The sequence below is a fragment of the Mesoplodon mirus genome, assembly GCF_964341445.2.
Source record: "Mesoplodon mirus genome assembly, chromosome: 4".
Lineage (NCBI taxonomy): Eukaryota > Metazoa > Chordata > Mammalia > Artiodactyla > Ziphiidae > Mesoplodon > Mesoplodon mirus.
The window spans coordinates 154,969,747-154,992,755 of NC_138979.1; the positions used below are offsets into that span (position 1 = coordinate 154,969,747).

The 23,009-nt window shown below is 43.5% G+C and overlaps 1 protein-coding gene across 5 annotated transcripts in view; it reads left to right on the forward strand.

The window, feature by feature from the left end:
- The window catches only part of RAD51B (RAD51 paralog B), a 666,036-nt gene that overhangs the window by 441,418 nt on the left and 201,609 nt on the right, over positions 1-23,009 (forward strand). For all 5 annotated transcript variants that reach the window (XM_082617995.1, XM_082617991.1, XM_082617994.1 and 2 more), the window contains exon 8: positions 11,111-11,207. In XM_082617995.1, coding sequence (XP_082474121.1) covers positions 11,111-11,207 — 97 coding nt within the window. The remainder of the gene's footprint in view (positions 1-11,110; positions 11,208-23,009) is intronic.

Genomic DNA, 23,009 nt, shown 5'->3' on the forward strand with positions numbered 1-23,009 from the left:
AAGACAAATGCCTAAATGGAATTTGTCCCAGCTGTGAACTCCTATTCTCGATCCCGATGTTGTTTGTGGCTCTACCACTTTTAACCAGCTAACTGCCTGTTCTTATTCTGCTCTTATGTGGCAACCTTTCTTCTGAAACTCTTGTCATCGCATTTTAGCAGAAGTGAAAATATTAGCAAAGTGGTTAGTGGCCAAGACAGAAATAGACTCCAGGAATCCGTGTCCTTTCTCTTGCCATACCTGCTAGAGCATGGTTCCTCCCTGGCCTGAAGATTCAATGTTTCCAACTCTACCAGACAGCAGTCTAACAGTCAACTGGTTTCTTCTTGCTACCGAAAGTTTGTCTTATTCTTAAATGTTTTGAACAGTTTTCCTTTACATGTGATTTTGCATTAAACAGCACAGAACTTGGTCAATCTGATGTCAGCAAATGCCTTGCTCTGAAGAAATTAATCAACAAAGATCCACAAGGCTGTGAGTTTTCACGTTGAGAGCCTTTTATGTGGTAGAACCAGTGTAGGCTACAGGGCCAGACAGATCTGGTTTGAATCTGGCTCTTCTACGTGCTATTTGGTCTGAGAAAATTGCTCAACTTCTCTAAACCTCAGTTTCCTCATCTTCAAAACGAAGATAATAATGTTTACTCCACTGAGGTGTGAGGATGAAATGAGCTAATGTATGTAAAGTACTTGGTACAGGGTCTGATACATAGGAAGAGCTCAGTAGAAACACAAAATCTCATAACATTTACACTGTAGGTAGAAAGATAAGAATAACACAGATGACATAACTAGAGAAAAATACTGGTACTGAATTACTTGGTACTGATTCTAGAGTGGGAGTATCCAGAACAGAGAAGTCAGTGGCAGCCAGCATAGTTAGGAAAGATTTCATGGAAGAGGTAAGATTTGAACTGGCCCCGGAAAGGTGGAAACTTAAAGAAGAGTAAAGGAGGATATTTCAGACTGGGGCACTTAGCCCGAGTGAGCGAACCACGAGAAATACAGAGATAGAATATAGAGGTCTCAAGCCTCAATTTTTTTACTGGGAAAACGGAAGTGGATAGAATAAAGAGCTCATATTTGTTAGGCACCTGTTAGGTATTAGGCACTGTCTTATGTGCTTTATATGCCAACTCATTTATCCCCACAATAGGTATGATCGTTGTCCCAATTACAGAGTTGAAGAAAGGCAGAGAGAGATTAAGTATCCTACCTGAAACTCTCCAGCCAGTAGGTGGTAGAACTGAGATAGAAACCCAGGAGGTTTGACCGCAGAGCCCACCCTTCTAACACACAACAGCGGCCTCAGCTATTTTTCAGCTCCCCTCACTAGGTAGTTAGGGTCAGCTAAGACCATTCTGTGAACAAACTCTGAAAAATATAAAGTATCATACTCGTGGACAATGGCATGATCGTTCTTGTTAATGACGTCATGTGAGAGGTGAACATGATCATAGGTGAACAACTGAAAGTGAGGAAGGAAGGAATTCAGGATGGCACTCACGTGATATTGGTCAAGTTTAGCAGCACACGTGCCTCACCATCCTCTGTAGCAACTCAGGTCTGACACCACCTCACATTTCCTCTTGGGTCGGTGCTCTAGGTGGCCAGTCCCAAGCCACCAGAGTGGGTATTGGAGATGGCAAACCTATTTGGCATCTGGCACTGAGTGTGATCTGCCCTTGGCCGGGGTATCTGTTTTATGGGCCTATAGCCTGTGATCGGTAGTTGGCTTGTTAGTGACCATGATGGGAGACCTCCACTCCAAGGGCATTGCCATGGAAGGAAGTCTGTTCCTACTCACCATGTAAATATTTAGCCATTTTAATGTATTTGTTCTGGGCCTATTCTTCTTGTGTCTCTCCTATGTTGACTCTGTTTAATCGAAGTTGATCATTGTTTGCCTTTATTGATATCATGTATTTAAGTATAGACATAGACAACATTGCTTCAGCTCCCAACCTCCCCCCACCTTTTGTTTTTAAATAACACCTTACACAATATCCCTTCCTTGAGGACGTCAAATACATAGTTTTGTTCAAGAGCATATCTGATGAGGCTGCTGCCTTGGAAATTTGTTCCTAGGCAGACCTTTTGACCTCCTTTTGAACAGATAGGGAGTGACCTTTGCTCCCATTTTATGCCACAGATTCACTCTGGAGATAGAGTTGAATGCACACATCCAGTTACTGAGTTTGGAGAGCCCTTGGTTAAGCTGCCATTTGCCTCCGTGAAATAGAGAAACAAGGAGTCAGACCACTGTTGGCACGTCCTCCTTTGGAGGTTTCTCAGAGGCCCCTCTGGGCTTCAGCTCCTCCCTCCTATAAGCCACTAACAGTGTGGTGGGGCTGGAGAATAGCCAGGTCCGTGTTTATCAGGCTGGACTCCCCCAAGAACCGAATTTTCAGATTCCCAGGGAGCAAGTGACTCAACAGAAGTGTTTTCTTGGTCTCAGATGAGTCTAAGGAGGGGAAATCAGTTAATAGCTGCCGTCTGTGATGGACAGATCACAAAGCTGTGTCTTTCTAATCCTCTTTGCAAATCAAAGGGAGGGGAATCCCCAGAGGCCAGGAGTACACGTGAATAGAAAGCACCACCAAGTAACAAAAACACCTAAAAAGGTCAGCAGAAACTCAGGGGGTTGTTGGAAATTCACCTCCCCTGCCTTTTTGTGGGGCTCAGTGGGCAGTAAGCGTGCGGGCGAAGACAACCAAACAAACTCCACACAAAAGCCACTCGGCCACGTGAAAGGTACAGTGCAATGAAGGCTGGTAGGAAGGTTTCTTCCATGTCCGTGATCCTCAGAGTCATCTGACAAGTGGCCTTGCTCTTTTCCAAGCCCTGGCTGACCAGAGACTTTTTTGTTCCCGTGCTAACTGCAGAATTGCCCACAGTTGGAGTATGCACCATTTGAAGCCACTCTGAGTGCACTGTCGCAGTTCGCCAGTGGTGCGTGTTGTTTCCTGCAGTGGGCCTCACATCACTGACAGGATGCTGCCGAGGTTGGGTTGAAGGTGGAAACAGCACACCAGCCTGCTGTTTGTGGCCTCATTACAACTGTCGCCCCATCTGAGGCCCGGAACCAACACGTGTTAACCTCAGCCCCATTGGGGCCAGTGGAACAGCGAGCCGACAGTGGAACCTGAGCGCTTCACGCCTACATCTACAGCACAATAGCTGCCGGCCCAGGGTTTCCACTACATCCTCTTGCATGCGTACCCCAGGAGAAGTAGGCCAAGGAGAAAGCCACCCTGTACCCCAGGAGAAATAGGCCAAGGAGAAAGCCACCCTGTGGTGCCGCACTGTTTGCTTGTGTGTTTCTTTTGGCCAAAATGGCAGACACAGTTCTCCCTCAGTGCATTGTCTCTAAACAATGGTCGAGGCAATGGCTACAATGAGGTGAAAGCAGTATTATCATCCATCCCTCTGTGATTGAGTGAGTGTGTATTTGTGTAAAGCCGAGGAGATTCCTTTCTCTTCCTCCATCTATGTTGCCTCATACTGGGCCAATATCTTCTTTAAGGACTCTCCTACTAGCTTTACCTGTGAATTTCACAATGAAATCTACAACAGAGGTTTTTTTCTTCAGGTCTGTTATAAGAGGTGTGGATTTTATCAAGATTGAAAGTATCCTCACCATAAACACAAAATTATTTAAAGTTATCTCCCTTATTCTTTTTTTCCCCTCCTATCTTCCTCAGGTACTGCCAATTGGTTCTATGTAAGATGGATTTCCTAAGGTTGGACATGATGAGAATCAATGATAGTGGTGGAATTTTAAGTACAACACTCATACTAATGTGGTTTGAAACATTTTTCATAGTGGGCTGCTACCTTTATGGTCATAATACACTCATTTTCTTCATGTCTTTTATGGACTCACTTTTAGGTACGGAGAGGTTAGGAGCCTTTCCCAAAATTGCACAGCAGGTTAGTGACAGAGCCAGAAATAAAAGGCAGGCTTCCTAACTTCCACAATAATCTTTTCTTCAAGCCAAATAGAAGTTCGGTCCTTTTACCACAAATATTTCAAAAGGAAAATCCCCCATAGCCTTTCAGATTTTCCCAGAAAACAGTTGTCACGCAGACCTTCAAGATGGAAATAGCAGGCTGGAATACTAAACCCCTATCAGTTCCTTATTCTAGAGCTGACAGTTGATATTCTCTGGGCTGAAGCTAAAGAAAAATGATTTTTTTTTCCATAATGGAATGATTTATAATTTTCCAGAGCTTGGCAAAACTAAGCCGGTGAAGAGTAAAACCAGATTTGTGATACTCACACTCCAAGATATTTGGTCTGACTTTTCCTCAAATATTGGATATTTCCTTTCAAAGCTGGAAGTGACCGGAAGGGAGGAGGTGGGGAATAGGGGAGAGGTGTGAGTCTGCGAGTATGGCTGTCTATACCTGCTTTTGGGGGGAGTTACCCTGTTCCCACACTGCACCCAGAGCACCCCTCTCGCTCTTCTTGGCCTTCTACCTCTCGCCCTCGCCTGTTTTCTTCTCCCCATCCCCCATTTCCCTCCGACTCCCGGCTCCTATTCAGCAGATGGGCTGGGGCAGACACCGTCATGGTTGGGAAGCATGAGGAGAGGATGGTGAAAACCACTCCAGGGCCTTTCTCTCAAGCCTTGGTGATGAAAGGACTCAATGAACCTTACCAATTTCTCACAGGAAAATTCTGGCCTCTGTCTCCTTAAGAGCAAGGCATTCAGTAACCCTTAACCGAGCCAGGATTAAAACTCAGAATTTCTGACTTATTCAAGGCCTGTGTTTAGATAGAAAGGCTCCATCACTGTCATACCTGGCAATTAGGATCATTTTAGATACCAAAAGTAACATTTTAAAAAAGTACACCTCAAGCAGATAGGTCTTTTTTATATACTGAAATAATATTGGTATAAAAATAAGATCTTGGGCTTCCCTGGTGGCGCAGTGGTTGAGAGTCCGCCTGCTGATGCAGGAGACACAGGTTCGTGCCCCGGTCCGGGAAGATCCCACATGCCGCGGAGCGGCTGGGCCCGTGAGCCATGGCCGCTGAGCCTGCGTGTCCGGAGCCTGTGCTCCACAATGGGAGAGGCCACAACAGTGAGAGGCCCGCGTACCACAAAAAAAAATAAAATAAAATAAGATCATACGGAAAAATCCGAACAAACTTTTTGGCCAACCCAATAATAATAACTATGCCTTCAAAACCTATGAAAAGCAGAGCCCTGTCATATATATATATATATATATATATATATATATATATATATATATATTGTATTTGGAGGAAGGTTTGGTTACAGTCACTTTATTTTTTTTCATTGAAGTGTAGTTGATTTACAATATTGTGTTAGTTTCAGGTGTACAGCAAAGCGATTTGGTTATACTTCTATATATGTGTATACATGTATATTCTTTTACAAAAAGTTCTGTTCCATTACAGTTCAGAGCCCTGTCAATCTGAGAGTGCTAGGTTTGACAGCAGGTAGGCATTTTGGGGGCAGAGGCAGCCCTGAGGTCTCTCTCTGTCACTCAACTGATGCCCTTTCTCTGGCTGGCCAGGTTATCCAGTGGGCTGCCTGTTTCCTTGGGAGCTGTGAGTATCAGGACAATCACTGCACCTAGCCCTTCAGGCCTAGTTAAAGTGGTCTTGAGACTTCTCTGATTCTCTGTGTTAGGCTGTAGCAGGTTTCTAGCAGGGAATGGGCGGGAGGGAGGAGAAAGCAGATGTCCTTCTGGGCATAAAAATGCCCCCGAGATGCCTGAGGTTGCCTCATCATTCCTCTAGCCCAGGAATCCTTAAACTCTGTTGCACCAAGGACATGAAGAGCTTTAGTTTTCAAGCCTCCTAAGGGTTTCGGGAGTGACAAGCCACATGCATCTGAAGCCACCGAAAGCCACTAAAAAGACTGGTAGAATTGGGCTAGGATTGCCTCAAATGCTTGACACTTCCGTAGAAGCTGAAGCTCCTTGGTTTGTGGTTATTTATTAACATCAGAGTATGAAAGGACTCTTGTCACAAGATTGGGCTTGTTACAATGTAGTATTTTCATAATCTTTTAATGTATTTCTAGGCGTTAGATCCCTTTGTTCATTACTTATATTAGGTTGAATTCTGGAGACCAGGGCATCAAGGCCTGGACCTGCCAGTGGCTCTGGGCTGAGAGTTCCTCTCTCTCCTCTCCTCTGCCCGGTGCTGTCTTAGGAGGGAGAGTGGGCAGGGAGGCCTGAAGACCCCCTTTCTTATCTAGACTATTAATCTCAGGCAGATGACTCTAGTTCACTCTCTGGAAGGCGGGGATTATAAAATTTGCCTCTCACCTGCCCCCACAGAAAGCTGAATGAGGGCATGTGCCATATTCTTAGGTCCTTAAAAGAATCTGACTTATAAATATTGAGTTATTGTTTTGTTGACCATGAATTTCTCTTCTGCTGACCGAACAGGGCCAGATATCCCATTCCAACTTATTCTATTCCTGATTGACCACAAACTCCCTCTTTGTCACCTCCCAAGGGTCAAATAAAAGGAGGCTCTTTATCAAAAGCTGGACCTTTAGGCCTGACAGTTCCCTACTTTGATTTCTCCAGGGCTGTTCCACTTTCTCTTCTCTCCACCATTTTCCACTGGGCTGGAATATACTAAGTGGCTGCTCATGGAGGTCCCAACAGAGACTCTTCTTTAATACTTCAATTTAGGGTAGATCAGACTAGACACATACAGAGGCCCCTTAAGGCAGGATTTATTTTGGACCAGGGGCAGGAGGCATGCATGGGGTGTGGGTATAGCCTAAATTAGTCTGGTCCTAGCGTAGCTGAAGAAAGATGTGCCAACTGAAGGCAGGTAGTCCACAATGGACACAGAGATTAGTGGAGAGTCAGGCTCAATCGGTCAGTGGACTCCAGCTCACCAGTCCCCTGACCCTGGAGGCTGATGGTTCTTCTGACCAGTGTATTCTGCTCCTTCCCCCTTACCCTCTAGCTATTTGCTTTCGGAAGCTACCTTTTTGATACTTAGTGGAAAAGAGTCTTATGTTTTTGTTTGTTTGTGCGTTGGCTAGATTTTCATCCCCAGGACCTTCTGTCTTCTGACCAAAATGACATTCATTCCCAACCATCTGCCTTACTAGTTCTTCTGGTCTTTAACTGCTTCCTGTTTTTCCATCTCCTCTCTAGCTTACAAGAGAAGCCCTGCTCTCTCTGAAGGCGGGGCCTATTAGGTTATTTATGAATCTGTACTCTGAAGTTTCTTCTTCTTTGAGAGCTTCATTGTTCCCTTGAACTGAGCTTAGGTGTTGAACTACAGTACACAGAAGGGTCAAGTAGGATGCATTTAGGGAAGTTGAATGATGCAAGGGAAACGTAGAACCCAGGGGCAAACTTAGGATCCCCCCCCATTTTGCCTTGGGAGGGGAGCACTAAAAATGAGACTCAAGGTATATGTGACATGATATGAGGAGTCATTTCCTATTCATGTGTACCTGAAGCATCCGACAACCTGCTGGCTTTGCAAGGAAGCCCTGGGAGTAAGTGGTCTCTCCATATACAAAGTTGCGTGGAGTTAACATTTGCTTTATACAATGTAGAGGGCTGCCTGTTTCCCCTCAGTAGGTAGATGGTCTTCTGTTGCCTGAAGAGTAAACTAAGCTGAATTCCATTTTCTCCTGGCTTCAGATGTAAAGATGTAATCACTACCATCAAAAAAACAAAAGCAAAATTTCCCCTTAGTCCAAGAATCTCACTCTAGCCTTTGGATTTGAAATTGATGGTAGTAGCAGGAAGGGGGGGGTGGGGTGTGTTGTATGTTTTTAATAAGTCATACTTCTAGAGAAATGGCAAAAATAGCATGCACTTTCAATTAAATTTTTATGCTTTTTGAGCATATCACCGGCAAGTATTTGTTCTTTGTCATCCGTGTACAATATGTTGTACAAAAGGGAATCAGGCATGGGTTTTCTTTCTAAACAAGCAAGGTGTAAAATCAGCAAAGACAGTGATGGAGGTTAACATTTAAGCATTTCCCATCGGCCAGGCCCTTTACTCACGACTTTATATGCATTATCCAGTTTAATCCTCAAAACCCTGTGAGTTAAGAATTATACCCAGAGAGTTGTGAAACTTGCTCAACATCACATAGTTAATAAGTTGTGGAGCCGAGGATCTGAACTCACGTTTGTTTGACTCCAAAGCCCTCAGCCTAATCACTGTGCACATTGTTCTTGCACAAATTTAGTACCAAGTGTCAGAAGCCTTCATCTTTCCAGTGGAGCAAAGCAGCCCGAAAGACCCTCTGAAGTGTCAGTCAGAGCTCATTTTCGGAAAGCAGATAGTGTTAAGACTCTGTTTATAATGTGTAATAGTATTTGATACGTTATTTTAGGAGTGTAGTTTTCACGTCTCCAGATTGCCTCAGAGGACAACACATCTATAGGCTTCTGCGCAAGTCATGATTATTTGTAATCCATGCTGTTTGGAAATATTTCCATTTTATCATTTCGCTGATCACAGATTTAGAAAATCACAACAATTCAGCAAGAGCAACCCCCTGAGTTTGGTTGCTATGTATCCCTTCAGCGATTTGGCTTTCAGACTCATGATAAAAAGGGAGTGGATTATTAGCAAAACCACTTAGGAGCTTGTTCTTTTGCCATTGGAGAGTGCAAATGGTTCCTTCTCCATCTTCTCTTGCATTGGAAGTGGCACTGGGGGGTGGGTATCTTTGGAGGCACATCTGTAGTTTGGTTTTAGGCTCAGCAGGGTATCATCTTGTTAGCTATGTACAATCAAGCCATCATCTCAGTATAAGTTTCCATTGTAGGACCAGGGAAATAATAATAAAATGGAGAAAAAGTGGTCTGAATATCTTAGTAAATGTCTTATCTTTTAACTTGCAAGTTTCTAGAGAAGTCACACAGCCTTCACCTCTTTATTTTCCCCTGTGTACATGGTGACATGCTTTGCATGGTTGGTATTCAATAATTATTTTTCTCATTACTGTTACTATATCACTAGTGTTCTAGTCATTTTCACCAAACCACCTTTTAGAAGAATTCCCCCCAAAATAGAGCTTACATGTCTAGATCTCCTGAAGCTTCACTTTTTTTTTTTTTTTAACTATGACAGATACATTATTTTCTTCACTGGTAGGAAAATCACATGGTATTCTCAAAACAATGCCGGTTTCTCACTGGTCTTGCTTTAAATAATTACTATCGTTTTCTTACTGAGATTTTTACACAAATTCTTTGCAGCTAAGTTAAGCTTAGGAAGGACTAAGACTGGTAGAAATGATCAGGTACTGAAGTATATATCCTGATGTAGAAAATTGTGATTTCATGTTCTGTTGTTAGATCAAATTATCTGAAGCATGTGGCATATACTTTATTAGTAATTTATTAACCTATATAACATTCTTCTGAAGGAAATTATAGCAACAACAATGGCTTACATTTACTGGATATTTATCACGTGCCAGACACTATATTAAATACCTTACATTGATTATCTCATTCAATTCTCGTAACGGTTCTATAAGATAGGTGTTATTTTACCTATGAATAGATGAAGCTCAAAGATTCAAGTAACTTTCCCAAGGTTCAGAGTGTCACAGTCAGAATTTGAACCCAGTTTTATTGAACACCAAAGCCCGTACCCTATATAATAAAGAGGAAAATGAACATAATTCCTTATTCTTGCTCCTGAATATGAGTATTTATTTCTTAAAAGAGCAGGCTATTATTTGGCCATTTCCAGCCATTTTAATTGGCAGACTTATCATATGCGATTCTTACCAGTCGAGATGAAAATGAGCAATACAAAAGAATAGGAAGGATAAGATTAGCAAATACTCAGTGGAATACTGCAATATCCGGTCATCACTGCAGAGTAGCTGGGGATTCACACGAGCCTAGTTGACACACAAAGACCTTGGACAGGCTGTCTTTGTTAATAGGGTACTTCATTTCTTTACCTGACCCTGCCATGGTGCTCCCCTCTCAGCCCCCAATTAAGCTGCCATTGGCATAGGATTTATAACGTGTCATTGGTCCATTCAAGAGACAGCGACAGAGGTGTGGCTGAAAAGCTGGACAATAAAGAATGGAGACAATTTCCATTTCTGCTCCAATCAGGGTGGCAGCAAAACCATAGCTGACCCTTGGGACAAACCACGACGATTTGGCTAGTTGCGTATTCCAGGTACCAAATGCCTAGTTTTTCAGAAGTTACGTTTCCTCTGAGGGACCAAGATGGTTCACCAAGATGCCCACGATGGGAGCACCTCACATCTTGGGAATTGATTGTGACGTTAGTCTTGCTGCAGTTTTCCAGGAGAGAATCTGTGTTTTGTTCTTCCTTTAGGTTTCTAAACAATAGAGTAAATTTTATAAATGAGGATTTTTTTAAGGAAAAGAATAATTTCTTGATGGAACCACATGTAAAAATATTGTGTGGAAATAAATCATGTAGATTAGGTCATTTTAGAGTCCTTTCTAGGAATTTTAAATGTTATGAACTTTACTTTGTATAGGTCGGATTCTATTAATTTGTGTTTTAAATACATAGTGAGACTTTGGAATTCTTTTGTTAGAATTCAACTTACTGAAAAGAAGAGTGCTATTCCTTTAGAGATGAATTTTATTCTAATTTCACAAATTTGGAAATAAAATTCTGACTTTCCAGTTAACAAGGGAAGAAGCCCCAGGCATCCAGATGTTAAATTATTGCTTTTCTTCAGCGCTAGTCGTATTGTATGTTGTGAATATAATTTTAAAATGATAAAATGTGCACGTATTCATCTTAATTCTCTGGTTGGCCTTCTATTATTCAGGTAATATGGCGACACTTCTCTGTCCCAATTTACTCAGCAGTTAGAAAGAATTGATTAGTGGTTTAAGCTCTGAAAAATGTCAGTCTGTTTCCTCGGTCTTCTGTGATTTGAATGACCTAGAGGCTTTGCCAGCTAGTTCTGGCCTAAAGATAAAACTGATGCAAGTCAGAGCTGGGGTTTTCCTACCTGCGTACTTACCAGTCTTCCCCTAAACCACAGCCTTTTGATAGCTCTAATAATTAATTTGGTCTTCTCTCTTCTCCCTTCCCTCCGCCTTCTCCTTGTCTGTTCACAGGTTATCTTGACGAATCAAATTACAACCCATCTGAGTGGAGCCCTAGCTTCTCAGGCAGACCTGGTGTCTCCAGCTGATGATTTGTCCCTGTCTGAAGGTAAGGGATCTGTCTTAGAGGGGCTGAAACTTGACACTGACATACGGCTCCGCCACCGCCTCTCTGCCTTCTGCTGAGAACTGAGAGACACAGCTAACAGGCCCTGGCCAGTGAACCCAGCCTGAGCCTGGCGATATAGGCTTGGCCACCTTTCCTGGCATCTGATCCCTTATATTTGGAGAGTGTGTTGCTCTGTCTCTATAAGTGAGCTTCCTTTTTCACCTGAGTGAATCATCTTCACAGGCATCTATCACCTCCACCTAAGGCTCGTCACTCCTCTGTAGGTTCTTTTGGGACCTCAGTATGAGGGCTGGTGAACTGCTAAATGACTTTGTTTTTGAGACAGATGCTCAAATGTTGGCTTTACCCATGGTCCCACAGCAATTTAACCTTTTGTTTGTGCTGGGTACTTTTGGACTGGCTAAAAGTGTACACCAGTATCATGTACTGGAGATGTGGCGTTCCCAATCAGCTTTACAGAAGGATTAAGAAAAACTAGCCACGTTGGTAAATCTGCAAAATTTTCTCCACCCTCCCATGCTCGCAAAGGTCAGACTGGCTCTGGTTTATGTAGCTAGGGGAATTACACCACTGAGCCAGTGGGTGGTTTCTCGTTTTACTGAAAGTTCTTACTTGACATTTCTGAGTTCTGCTAGTTGTAGTCTGATTTCTTTCAGGGAAGAATGCTGTGGGCCTGGGTGGATGAGCGTAGCTGTTCCAGGCCCCTCTGCACTTTCCATTTTCTGAGAATTATTCATGATGGAATATATGGGACCTCTAGGGCTAGCAAGGTTCCTAACTGCCCAGGTGGTTTTCCATGGATTGGCCTTGGATTATGGTCTCCAAAATTGCAAGGACCACATCCCTGCTTCTCAGCAGTGTTTTTCAGAGTGAAAACGAATTACTTATTTATAACAACTGTAGAGTGCTCTGTGTACCGTATTTCCACACTCAGTGATGCATTGTCATTCCCGCTGAAAAGCTGAGTCATCAATTTTCGTTCCCTCCATACACTTCTTTCATCATCAAGTCTACTTGGTTGTCCTTTCCAAATATATCTGTCTCCTCTTTTGTGTGAGTTGTATTGTGATCAGCTGACTCATTAAAAACTCACACTTGGATTATGTTAATAAATTCCAAAATGGCCTTCCCAACTCCAGCCTCTACCACGTACATCTTAACACTACCAAATTAAACTTCCCCATTTCTGGCTTCCTTGTACTGTGTCAGTCTCCTACTCAGGAATCTTGAAATTGCTTTAGCCCATTTCCTGAGAATGGGCAAAAATCAACAAGCTGATTTTAAAATATTCAGTAATCTGTGGCTTGTTAGCTTGCAGTCAACCAGGGTGGAAGTATTTACACCATGGAAATCAGCAAATGCTGAAAATCAGGTTTTTTTCTTTTCTCTTGTGTGGATCAGTTTCCCCCAAAATACGCTAGATTGCCTGGATGCTTCTTAACTCCTTGTAGTCTGTCCTTTCCTTCCTCTTCACCCTCTGTGAAGCTCCTCCAGCAAGTATGCTGACCTTCTGCCTGCTCTCCTGAGCCCTGGCTCCGTGCCTCTGCAGAGACAGCTCACCCTTCTAGAACAGCATTTCCCTTTTTCACTCCTACCTCTTCTTTTCTTCCCAAATCCTCCCACTCCTTCGAGGTTTATTTAAAGACCACCTCTTCACATATGGACACCAAGGGGGAAAAATGCTGGTGGTGGGGGGTGGTGGTGGGATGAACTGGGAGATTGGGGTTGACATATATACACTAATATGTATAAAATGGATAACTAGTAGGAACCTGCTGTATAAAAAATAAATAAAATAGGGGCTTCCCTGGTGGCGCAGTGGTTGAGGGTCCGCCTGCCGATGCAGGGGACACAGGTTCGTGCCCCGGTCCGGGAAGATCCCACATGCCACGGAGCGGCTAGGCCCGTGAGCCATGGCCACTGAGCCTGCGCGTCCGGAGCCTGTGCTCCGCAACAGGAGAGGCCACGACAGTGAGAGGCCCGCGTACCGCAAAAAATAAAAATAAATAAATAAATTAAATTAAATTAAATTAAAAACAAAAAAGACCACCTCTTCCACAGAAACTCCTTGCCTGTTCCAGTCTGCCTTGGTCTCACTCTCTCTTCTTCCTCTGTGGCCCTTCTACCAGATCAGCAATAGACAGAAAAGATTAAAAAAAAAGAAATTAACTTTTCATGGTTTCCCCACCAGATTAAGGTCACAGGCTCTCTTGTATTCTTTTTGTTGTGCCTGAATGACCAGCAAAGTTCTAGGCACATAGTAGGCAGTAAATAAATGCTGCACCAATACCATAGTAAATGCTTTGTAACAACAGTGAACCATAAGAATCACATAAAGACCTATGAACGTGATTAAAAATTATTATTATAAGTATTACACACATACACATTTATTCAGTTCCAAGGAGGAGACCAGAAGAGAATATCTTGTTTCCTTATCTGAAAACCAATAAGTAAGAGTACTTTGCTTTGTCCTGGCTTCCTGGTTTATCTCAAGCAAAGAAGAGGAGCAAAACAGATATAAAGGAAATTGCTTTGTGGCTGCAGTGTAACCGCTTCCAAAAAATGGTAAAGTCCTGTTCGTGGCCAAGGGAGAGTTACCAGCTCATCCTTAGACAACTTTTTCTTATTATGAAACCCAAGGGAGAATGGAAGCAATTGAGTTTTCTAGATCTTTTCCTTCCATAGCCAAGCAGATAAAGAGTCTATAGAATTTTTTTTCTGAAGCCTATAATGAAGTTCCTTACCAGTGAATGAAAAACAATAATAAATTTCTTAGAACACTTATACCTATTCAGATATATTGCAGTGGTTGTTAACGTTGCTCTGATTAAAATGTATAAATCTCTCTGTTGTTGTAAGCATGCGTTGTATCATCAGCTTTGCCCTTGGGTTATTAGCTCTGTGATCGTGCGTGGGCAGCTCTTTTAATCACTTTGGGCCTCAGTTTTTTCTTTTAAATGACAGATAGTTTGAATTTAAGATGGCTGAAGTCTTTTCTAGCTCTGACTCTGTAAGATTGTGATATGGGTCTGAAGGTCAGGAGCGTTCACTCGGTGATGGGGTTTTAAAATTCTGATTTACAGGGTGGGAAGAGTGACCTTGTCGTCCTAGATTAAACATAATGGAAAGGATCCTCGGAAGTCTTAGCACTGATACATCAGCATACCTCTAACAGCCCCCTCTCCCCATACGGCTGTCTCTCTGTCTCTGTAAACACTTCTGGGCTTGTCTGTCTGTCCCTTGCTCTACCTCTCTCCCACACAAACATGTCCACTAGAAGTGTGTGCAAGCTGGTGAGAGTGAGAAACACACTGTGATGGGCTGAGCCCAAGGTTCACCCTGTCCTGTAATAGATTTCAGCTGCAAGAGCAGAGGGCACGGCTTCAGCAGCGCTCCCTTGAAAACAGTTGCGGGGTGAGAACAAGCGACGGAGAGCAGCCAGTGAGAAAATGATCTGAGTTGACCCGAGAGAAGTACCCAGCAGGGGCTGATGCGGGGAAATGAAGTTCCTTCTGCTCTGGCTCAGAGCAGGGGATACGAGTGACCTGGCCCAACTGAGAGATCTCTTCCACACCAGCGGATCCTGTACTATTAATATCTGCCAGCTGCAGGCCCAGAGCATCCCCCTGCTGAGATCAAAAGAGTTCCTATCTTAGCTGGAACAAGGTCATCTGCACAGGGCTGTAAAAGCGAGCCCTGGCTGGCTGCGGGGACCTCGACGGGGGAGGAGAAGGCAGGAGATGGGGAGGTGTTCTCTCACGCTCCTTTAATCTCGGCTGACCAGCTGTTGCCCTCCCAGTGTTTGTAAAGTTGAGAGTTCTTTGTTTTTGTGTTGCTGGGGCTTTTTTTCCTTATTAAATTTGTGCCTGGGTTGTTGCTTGGATTATGTAGACCCACGTTCACTGCTAGGGTCCACGGTCTGATTCCCTTTGAGGATTCATTCCCCCAGTGAATTATTCAGCTCCCAGTTGGGAGAGCCAAAGAAGGGAGACGTGGACACCAAAGGACTCTCCCGACATTGCTCCTACCCATAAGCTTTGTGTCCTGAGAAGGCATTAGAGGGCAAATTGATTTTTTCCTATTTAGTTAAAATAACTCCTCCTATGTGCAAGTGTGCTTGTCAAGTTTCAGCGTGCCTTGCACAAACATTATTTTCTTCATGTGGGGGAATGGACCGGCTGAGACTTATGCAAGTTGACCAAAGTTATATTGTGAACCCAAGGGCAGAAATCAGGATTTTTGACTTTATGATCTACATTGTTCTTGACCAGGCACTGTGAGTCAAACTATTTTCTTCTTCGGTGTTTTGCTCTGTTGACAGAAACTCAGGCGTGTAGGTTATTATGAAGTTCAGTGTCTGGTTACTTACTAGGTTATTGTGACTGTTCTGTGACCAAGGACATGTTTCTTAGATGCCCTTGACATTTCTTCCTGGTGGTCATCGAAGATGCTAAGGATGATTGGATCTCAGTCATAGTGATCAGTAGAGAAAGGATCTAACAGTCCAGCTGGCCTAGGACACCATGTCCTATTCTGGAGTCACCTGGGATTTGAGCAGAAAGGACTGGCTGAGCCCCTGTCCACCCAGGCACAGTTAGTAGGTGAGATTGGCGTGCGGTGACAGTGGGCCCTGTGCAAGATTGAAGCTTTGTTCAACCTAGATCATTGGCTATCCTTCCTCAGATAATTTACTGGGATAGCAATCACTTCAGTGTGGTGACGCGCCCATTTCAGGAGCCTAGGGTGGCACTTAATATCCTTTTATCTGTAGTAAAAGTTTTTTGTAGATAATAGCCTTAAAAAATTAAAAGTGCCTGGACGGGTCAAGGAAAGAACACAAGAGGAAAAAGTAGTATTTACTAGAACCAAGAGTGGTTTCTAGTTTTAGTGTCGGAAGCCTTTCTATTCCAATTGAACTGATGGCTGATTTCATGCGCAGGAGAAGGTATTTTGGGATTCATATTCCCTAACAAACCATCCCTGCAAAAAGCTGGAGTCCATTTGATAGATTATATGCAAGTGCGTGGCTTGTGTCTCTTTTAAAATAAATTCAACAAGCAAGAACAGCTCAGAATGGTTGGGACGAATCGGGGACTCATGGTTGTGAAAGAGGCAGACTTCAAAGCGTGGTATGAATTTTCAAGTTTTATTTCCACTCTTGCTTTCCAGCTGGATCTGCTCTGGATTTACTGCAGGATGTTTGAAAATGTGGCTCCCTGCTAATCTCAGACAGTCGCTATGATCAATGGTTTCTTTCATTTCCGATAAAAAACACTGGTGTTTCTGCTTAAATTGTGTGTACTTTCAGCTTTATTATTATAGTTGTAATTTATTGTCCGGCATTACCCAAATTTGTAACCCATTAACCACAAACTTTGGGGTAGATTGGTCAAGTTCGCAGGACTCTGTCCACACTTGGGCTCCAAAGCCCTGCATAGCCCAACCTCAAACTAAATGTTCATTGGTTTGGGTAGGACCCTGTGCAAGTGAGTGTGGGCGGAGCAGCTTTAAAAATCCACCTCTTGGGGGCATGGTGCAGGTTGGTTATAATTAGTGCTTTGAAAACATGACATGTCACCATGTGACTTCAAGGTTAACATTAACAATGATGATCAACGTTGTGAACATTAGCATTTCCGTAGTATTTTAAAATGTCTTGATGTGATGAATCATTTAATCCACCTCAAGCAAGTGAAGCACAAGGCGAGAAGGGAGTTGCCCAAAGGCCACACAGCGAGTGAGAGGTGGTGGTGCCGGGAACAGAAGCCAGAGCCCCTCCCGTGAGAGCCTAGATTTGCACACTGCTGCCTCTTAGGAGGGAGTCTGGGATCAAAATACTTGCGTCCTAGTGACCTTTCCGTGTTTGATTCCAAAGCCACAGACACGTATCAACACACACAACTTCACATGCTTCTATTCACAAGGGGATACACACCTACCCGTGCCCCACTCCCCCTAGTATTTAAGAATCCATGGCCCTTAGCTGGGTATATACCACTTCCCGCAATGGTTCAGCTGCCATGAAAGGCCTAATTTATAGAAAAAGCTTAGAAGATTGAAATACCACCCAAACCCTGTAGCATTTAGCTAAAGAAAGCCTAAATGTTATGTGAGGTGCGGGCCACTAGAGTTGAGGGGGGCATGGGCACAGCCCACAAACATCTGAAAAGCTGTGGATCTCACAAGGGAGAGGAACTTGTTGAGCATTTTCAGCCGAGAGGCCAGCGGGCGATGGAACCACAGCCAAGGGATCAAAGGGAGAAAGGAACAGTGAAGTCAAGCACCAGGAAGCATTTCTTGGTCAGGAGTTCTGTTTTGCTAGTGAGGGTTTGCCAGAGAGACACATTTGAAGCAGGAGGTGCATTAAGATCAAATGAGATGAGAGCCAGAAGTTTTCTTCGGGAAGCAGTCTTGGAGGCGGATTTCCTGGCTCATTTCCCAGATCTACATATGTTCCTGTTCACATCTCAGTGTCATGAAGGCAGAAGGGACGAGAACACCAAAGCCCGTTTTGCCAGTTGCTTCAACTACAGAGGTGGCAGGGCTGGAAGCCCAGAGAATGGGATGCCAAGAGGGGGTGTGATCCCAGAGGTCTTCAGATCCAAAGGATTCTCTGAGAAGAGATCCTTGTTTACATCATCGAAGAGAATTCTATACCAAAGATGAGAGGCGTCCAGGTCAGCAATCATAAAGTAAAGAATGGCTGGTTTCTAGGAGTGGTGCCAGGGGATAACTTAGTTTGTGTTGTCATGTGGCAGGAAAGGCTTTCCGAGTGCATTGGTGATGTTTACGAGGATTTGGGGAGGATTGTAACAAGGTCTGGCCAGGTGGTCTGGCCCAATGACAGTCCAGCTGAGCTCCGACCTAGGTTTGGATCTCTCTGAGGGCTTTGCTTTTCTTCCTTCTTCTGATAAGCCACTCGATAAATACCAGTTGGATTAAACTGTATTTTATTCAGTCAGACTGACTTTTCCTGTGCATTAGCTGCATTCCTGCATATAGTAGCATAGTTTTAGAGCTATGGTCCCTCCCCCAAAAAAAGCTTTTTGGCTAGGTGAGGAGACCTTTAAGTGCCTTCCAGCCTGATGATTTCATGAGTTGTGGAGCCTCTACTATATGCACTATGTTAATGTTACAGGAAATCCAGAAATGAGCAAGATATGGTCCCTGCCCTCAAGATATTTACAGTGCAGTTTGAGAATCATTCTAAAGAAGAACAGTATTAGGTAGAATGTGTGCAGTGCTTTAGACAAATATGGTATGGACCAAAGACTCTGGGATTCAGGAAGAAGGGAACATCTCTTTCAGCAAAGGGAGATATGAAGTGTCCAGGGAGGAAGATGTAAGAGATAGGCCTTGAGGGATAGATAGGATTTCAATAGGCAGAGGAAAGATCAGGAAATGCTGAGAACTAAGACATTAAGTTCAAAATAGGCCTTGTCTGCCCTTATCTCCTCTCATTATCCTCCTCTTCAAACCTGTTCCAGCTGTACAGCCCACTCCCTTGTTCCTCAGGCTCTGGGCTTTCTGCCTCTGGTCTTTCGCCCTTGCTCTTCCCACTGACTGGAGCACTTGTCCAGAACTTCCCTTGGCCTGTTGCCTCACTCCCTTCAGTCTCACTCAACTGTCATCTTCTCAGAGAGGTCTTCCATCACCTCTCTATCTAAGATGAAACCACTACCCCCTTCCCAGCCTTCTCTATCCCCTAAGCCTACTTGATTTTCTTCATTGCCCTTATCACTACCTGATCTTATATGTTTATTTGTTTATGAGTTTATGGGCTGCCTCCTTTGCTTTCATATCATCTTCTCAAGGTCAGGGACTTTGTCTTGATCACCCCTGTATCCCCTAGTTCCTAGAGGGTACTCAGTAAATAACAGGATCTGTGTTGTAGGGAAATGTAGCATATGTTGGGAAGGCAGCAAAGGAGCCCCATTTGCCTGGGGTTTTAGGGTAAATATAGGAGGTCATGTGCAATAAATTTGGAAGTAGATCGGGGCCAGACATTGAATGCCAGACTGAATTAAGGTTTTGTGATAAAATGATCATAATATGTACTCTGATGACTGTCCAGATGAGATGTGTAAGATGGCTTAGGGATGGGGATATGGGAGTTAAGGAGACAATGAACTCATCCAATATTTAGGGAAATGGGATACCCATGAGGCACCAGGAACTACACTTAGTGCTAAGGATACAGAGATGGAAGAAATGATGTTCTAGGTAGAGGATACATCATTACTAAAGATATGGTGGCAAGGGCATGGTCATTTGAAGAACTACCAGTCATTCCTTATGACTGGAGTGTAGGGGGCACGTACGGGAATGCAGGGGGTAGGACTTGAGAAGTCAGCAGTGTGGATCATGGACATCTGGCGTGCCATGTTAGGGAGTCGATTTTTCCTGAAGCCTCTATGAGAAGAATGTGAGGATGATCCATTGGTAACATGTCATTTCCTTGATCAACATGATTGATGAGACTTATTCGACTGGCTGGGAGTGTTTCTCCTTCCTCCCTTATAGTTATGTGTGCGTCTCTTCCTAAGCCACATGCTCAAAGGTGAATGATCTCCCTAGATAGAGTAGGGCTGTTCTTCAGTCAAGGATATGGGGTGGTAGTGTTTCCCCAACAGAACCCTCATCCCAGTGGTTCTCAAACTTTAGCATGCATCAAAATCACCTGGAGGGGCTATCAATACACACCTTGCTGGGCTCCCGCTCCCAGAGTTTCAGTCAGTCTTGGGAGGGGCCAGAGGATTTGCAATTCTAACAAATTCTCAGGAGTTGTTAATACTGCTGTTCTGGGGACCACACTTTGAGAACCACTCTTTATTCATTGAGTCTCTTGTCCATGTTAGGCATAGGAATACCAAGGTGAATGTGTCTCCATCCGAGCTCTCAAGGAGGTAGTACCCTACGAGAGGGGATAGGCATGTAGAAGGGACACCATCAGACTCACGGCAGCCACCTGCCTCCATTGGGTCGTCAGTGGTATTTTCTGCAGGCTCCGTCTCATGTCTGGGAGAGAGTATTTACTAGACTGTTTCAGGGCTCTCTTGGTAGCAAGAAACAGAAAGCCACTCAAGTTTGCTTAAAAAAAAGTCAGGCCTACTTATAACTGTAGCTAACATTTATGGACCGTATGTCATGTGCCTGACATTGTACATCTACTATCACGTTTAATACTCACAACAACCCTCTGAGGCAGATGGTAATCATTATCCCATTTTCTAGATGAAGGAACTGAGTCCTAGAAAGCAACACAATTACGGGCAGAGCCAGGATTCCAACCCAGAGAATCTGGCTCCAGAACTTACATTTTCATCCACTGAGTTCTTTTGTAAGGATAAGTTGGCATTCTCATGGCTTTGTGCAAATAGGAAGTAAAGTACAGCCAGATTACATGGAAATTGGAAAGGTTTACACTTAGGTCATTCTCTTCATTTTTCTCATATCTGCCTTAGCTTTCCATGGCACTGAATGTTGACCTTACAAGCTGATCGGCCCAATTTACCTTTTCACACCTGCTAATTCTGTGGCTGGGTTATCTTTTGGTCTAATCAGCCAATGTCAAGAAGTCGTATGGTAAAAAACCTGGCCAGTACACCTATCCTTTCAGTAGGGTCCATGGATAAGGGGCATTTTCCCCTTATAAGATTCCTTTAGAAGGGTGTACCTATGGAGTGATTGCCCCACTATAACATCTAGTTAAACAACTGTGTCTAACTGAGCAAGTATTTTTAATTAGTTTGCTAGTAAACACAGAGGTCTGTGTACCTTTGTCAGTCCCTCCAGTCACATCCATTCTCAAAATCATCTTCTTCTAGATCAAATTTTTGGTATTACCTCCCTATTGCTAGTCCATGCCTTCAAGCCAACATATTGTTTTTCTTTTTAAACATTTGAAAACATTTTATTTCTAGTTCCAGTTCTGGCTCCTCTTTGATCTAATTTTTGTTATGCCCACAGTCAGCCCTAGAGTTTCTCTTCAGGGTGGAGAGAGGTCTCTTCTGTTTATTCAGAATTCACTTCCTACTCTAAACAATTATTATCGGATGAGATATGAGGCCTAAGCTTACCTGTGTATAAGTCGCCTCCCCTTGAGGGTCATATGGCAGGCCCGTTAGCACAGACTATATGTCTGTCCTGTGGTCAGCCATCATTTACCTCTGCTTAAGATAAGATAAGGCAGAGAAGCCAAGATGGCAGCTGGTAACTGAAGTGTGTGCAGGAAGAACTCTGTATCTATCAGTTACATCCTCTCCATAATTTACATATGCTGGAGCAAAATTACTCCCTACCATCAGGAGAGGGTCTGAGTTTTATGGATGAAATGCAAGTGTGTGTGTGTGTGTGTGTGTGTGTGTGTGTGTGTGTGTGTTGGAGAGGGCTTCTTATGTTTTAATAGTAGACATTGAGGCCTTTTTAGGTTCTGATGTTGATTTTTCTCAGCCATCCTTCTATCTAATAGGCCCATAAAAGCAGCTAAGAGAATCTAAGTTTCCCAGGAGTATTACTTCCAGCTATAGAGGATGGATAACACCCCAGTAGGCCAGGCATTAAGGAGACAAACTTTGTTTTGCTTTTAAATATACTATGCGGGGAGGGATAAATTAGGCATTTGTAGTGTAATAGTACACACGACTACGGTGTGTACTACTACACGCTGTATAGTAGTAGTGTAGTATATATAAAATATATAACTGGCGGGGACCTACTGTATAGCACAGGGAACTATACTGAATATTTTGTAATAACCTATAAGGGAAAAGAATCTGAAACAAATAGATAAATATGTATATATAACGGAATCACTTTGCTGTACACCCAGAACTAACACAACATTGTAAATCAACTATACTTCAGTAAAAATAAGTGAATAAATAAATATAATGTATAGATAAATGAGGCTGGAAAAACACCAAAACAAATTGTTTCTGAGTTGAGTGATAAGGAGAACATTCCCCCAAGAGACCACTAGACCAGAGATAGAATAGATCATTGAAATCTTTAAAGGTAGAGCTCAGGAAACCACCATTAGTGAATACGTGGCTGCCAGAGCCCCAGGTGGGAGCCAAAGCCCAGCCAGGCAGAACCGCCTTGCTCCTTCAGAGACCCAACTGGAACCAAGGGAAATAGCTTGCACTTTGACATGATAGTCCAAAATTAAGGTAAATCTTGTCTTAGGGTTGTTACAACGTAAGCTCCCTGAGGAGAGGCATCTTTGTCTCTTTTGTTCACTGCTGGATCTCTAGAGCCAGGAATAGTGCCTGATAATAGTAGTTACAACTTAAATATTTGATGAATGAATGAGGCACCTACAGCTACAAGAGACACAATCAAAGAATGACTTAAAGCTTTAGACCTGTACTCACCTAAAAGAAGCATGAAACTGCCATTGCGATCTCTCTCACCGATATATCACGTATGCTTTAAAATTCCTACCAAGTGCAGTCAGCCTTAACTATGTGCCTGCGCTGACTGTATTGACGAATAACAGTAGGCAGTGCAGGGAAAGTGTCAGAGAGGAAAGAACAGGGGCTCAACGGCTCTGCTTTGGAAAGAGGAATCTCCCACATTCACACAAGAGTGGCGAGTGAAGTACTTCAGTGTGATTTACCATAAGGGTGTTTATTAGGACTCTCTACTGGGTCCTGTGCTAGACAGATGGCTAGGGATACAGAGGCAGAAGCGAAGGCTCTGCTGTTTGGAAAGCTCACAGTCAGGTGGTTGGGGAATCATGGTGTATGAGTATACAGAGTGTGCTGTGATGGCTCT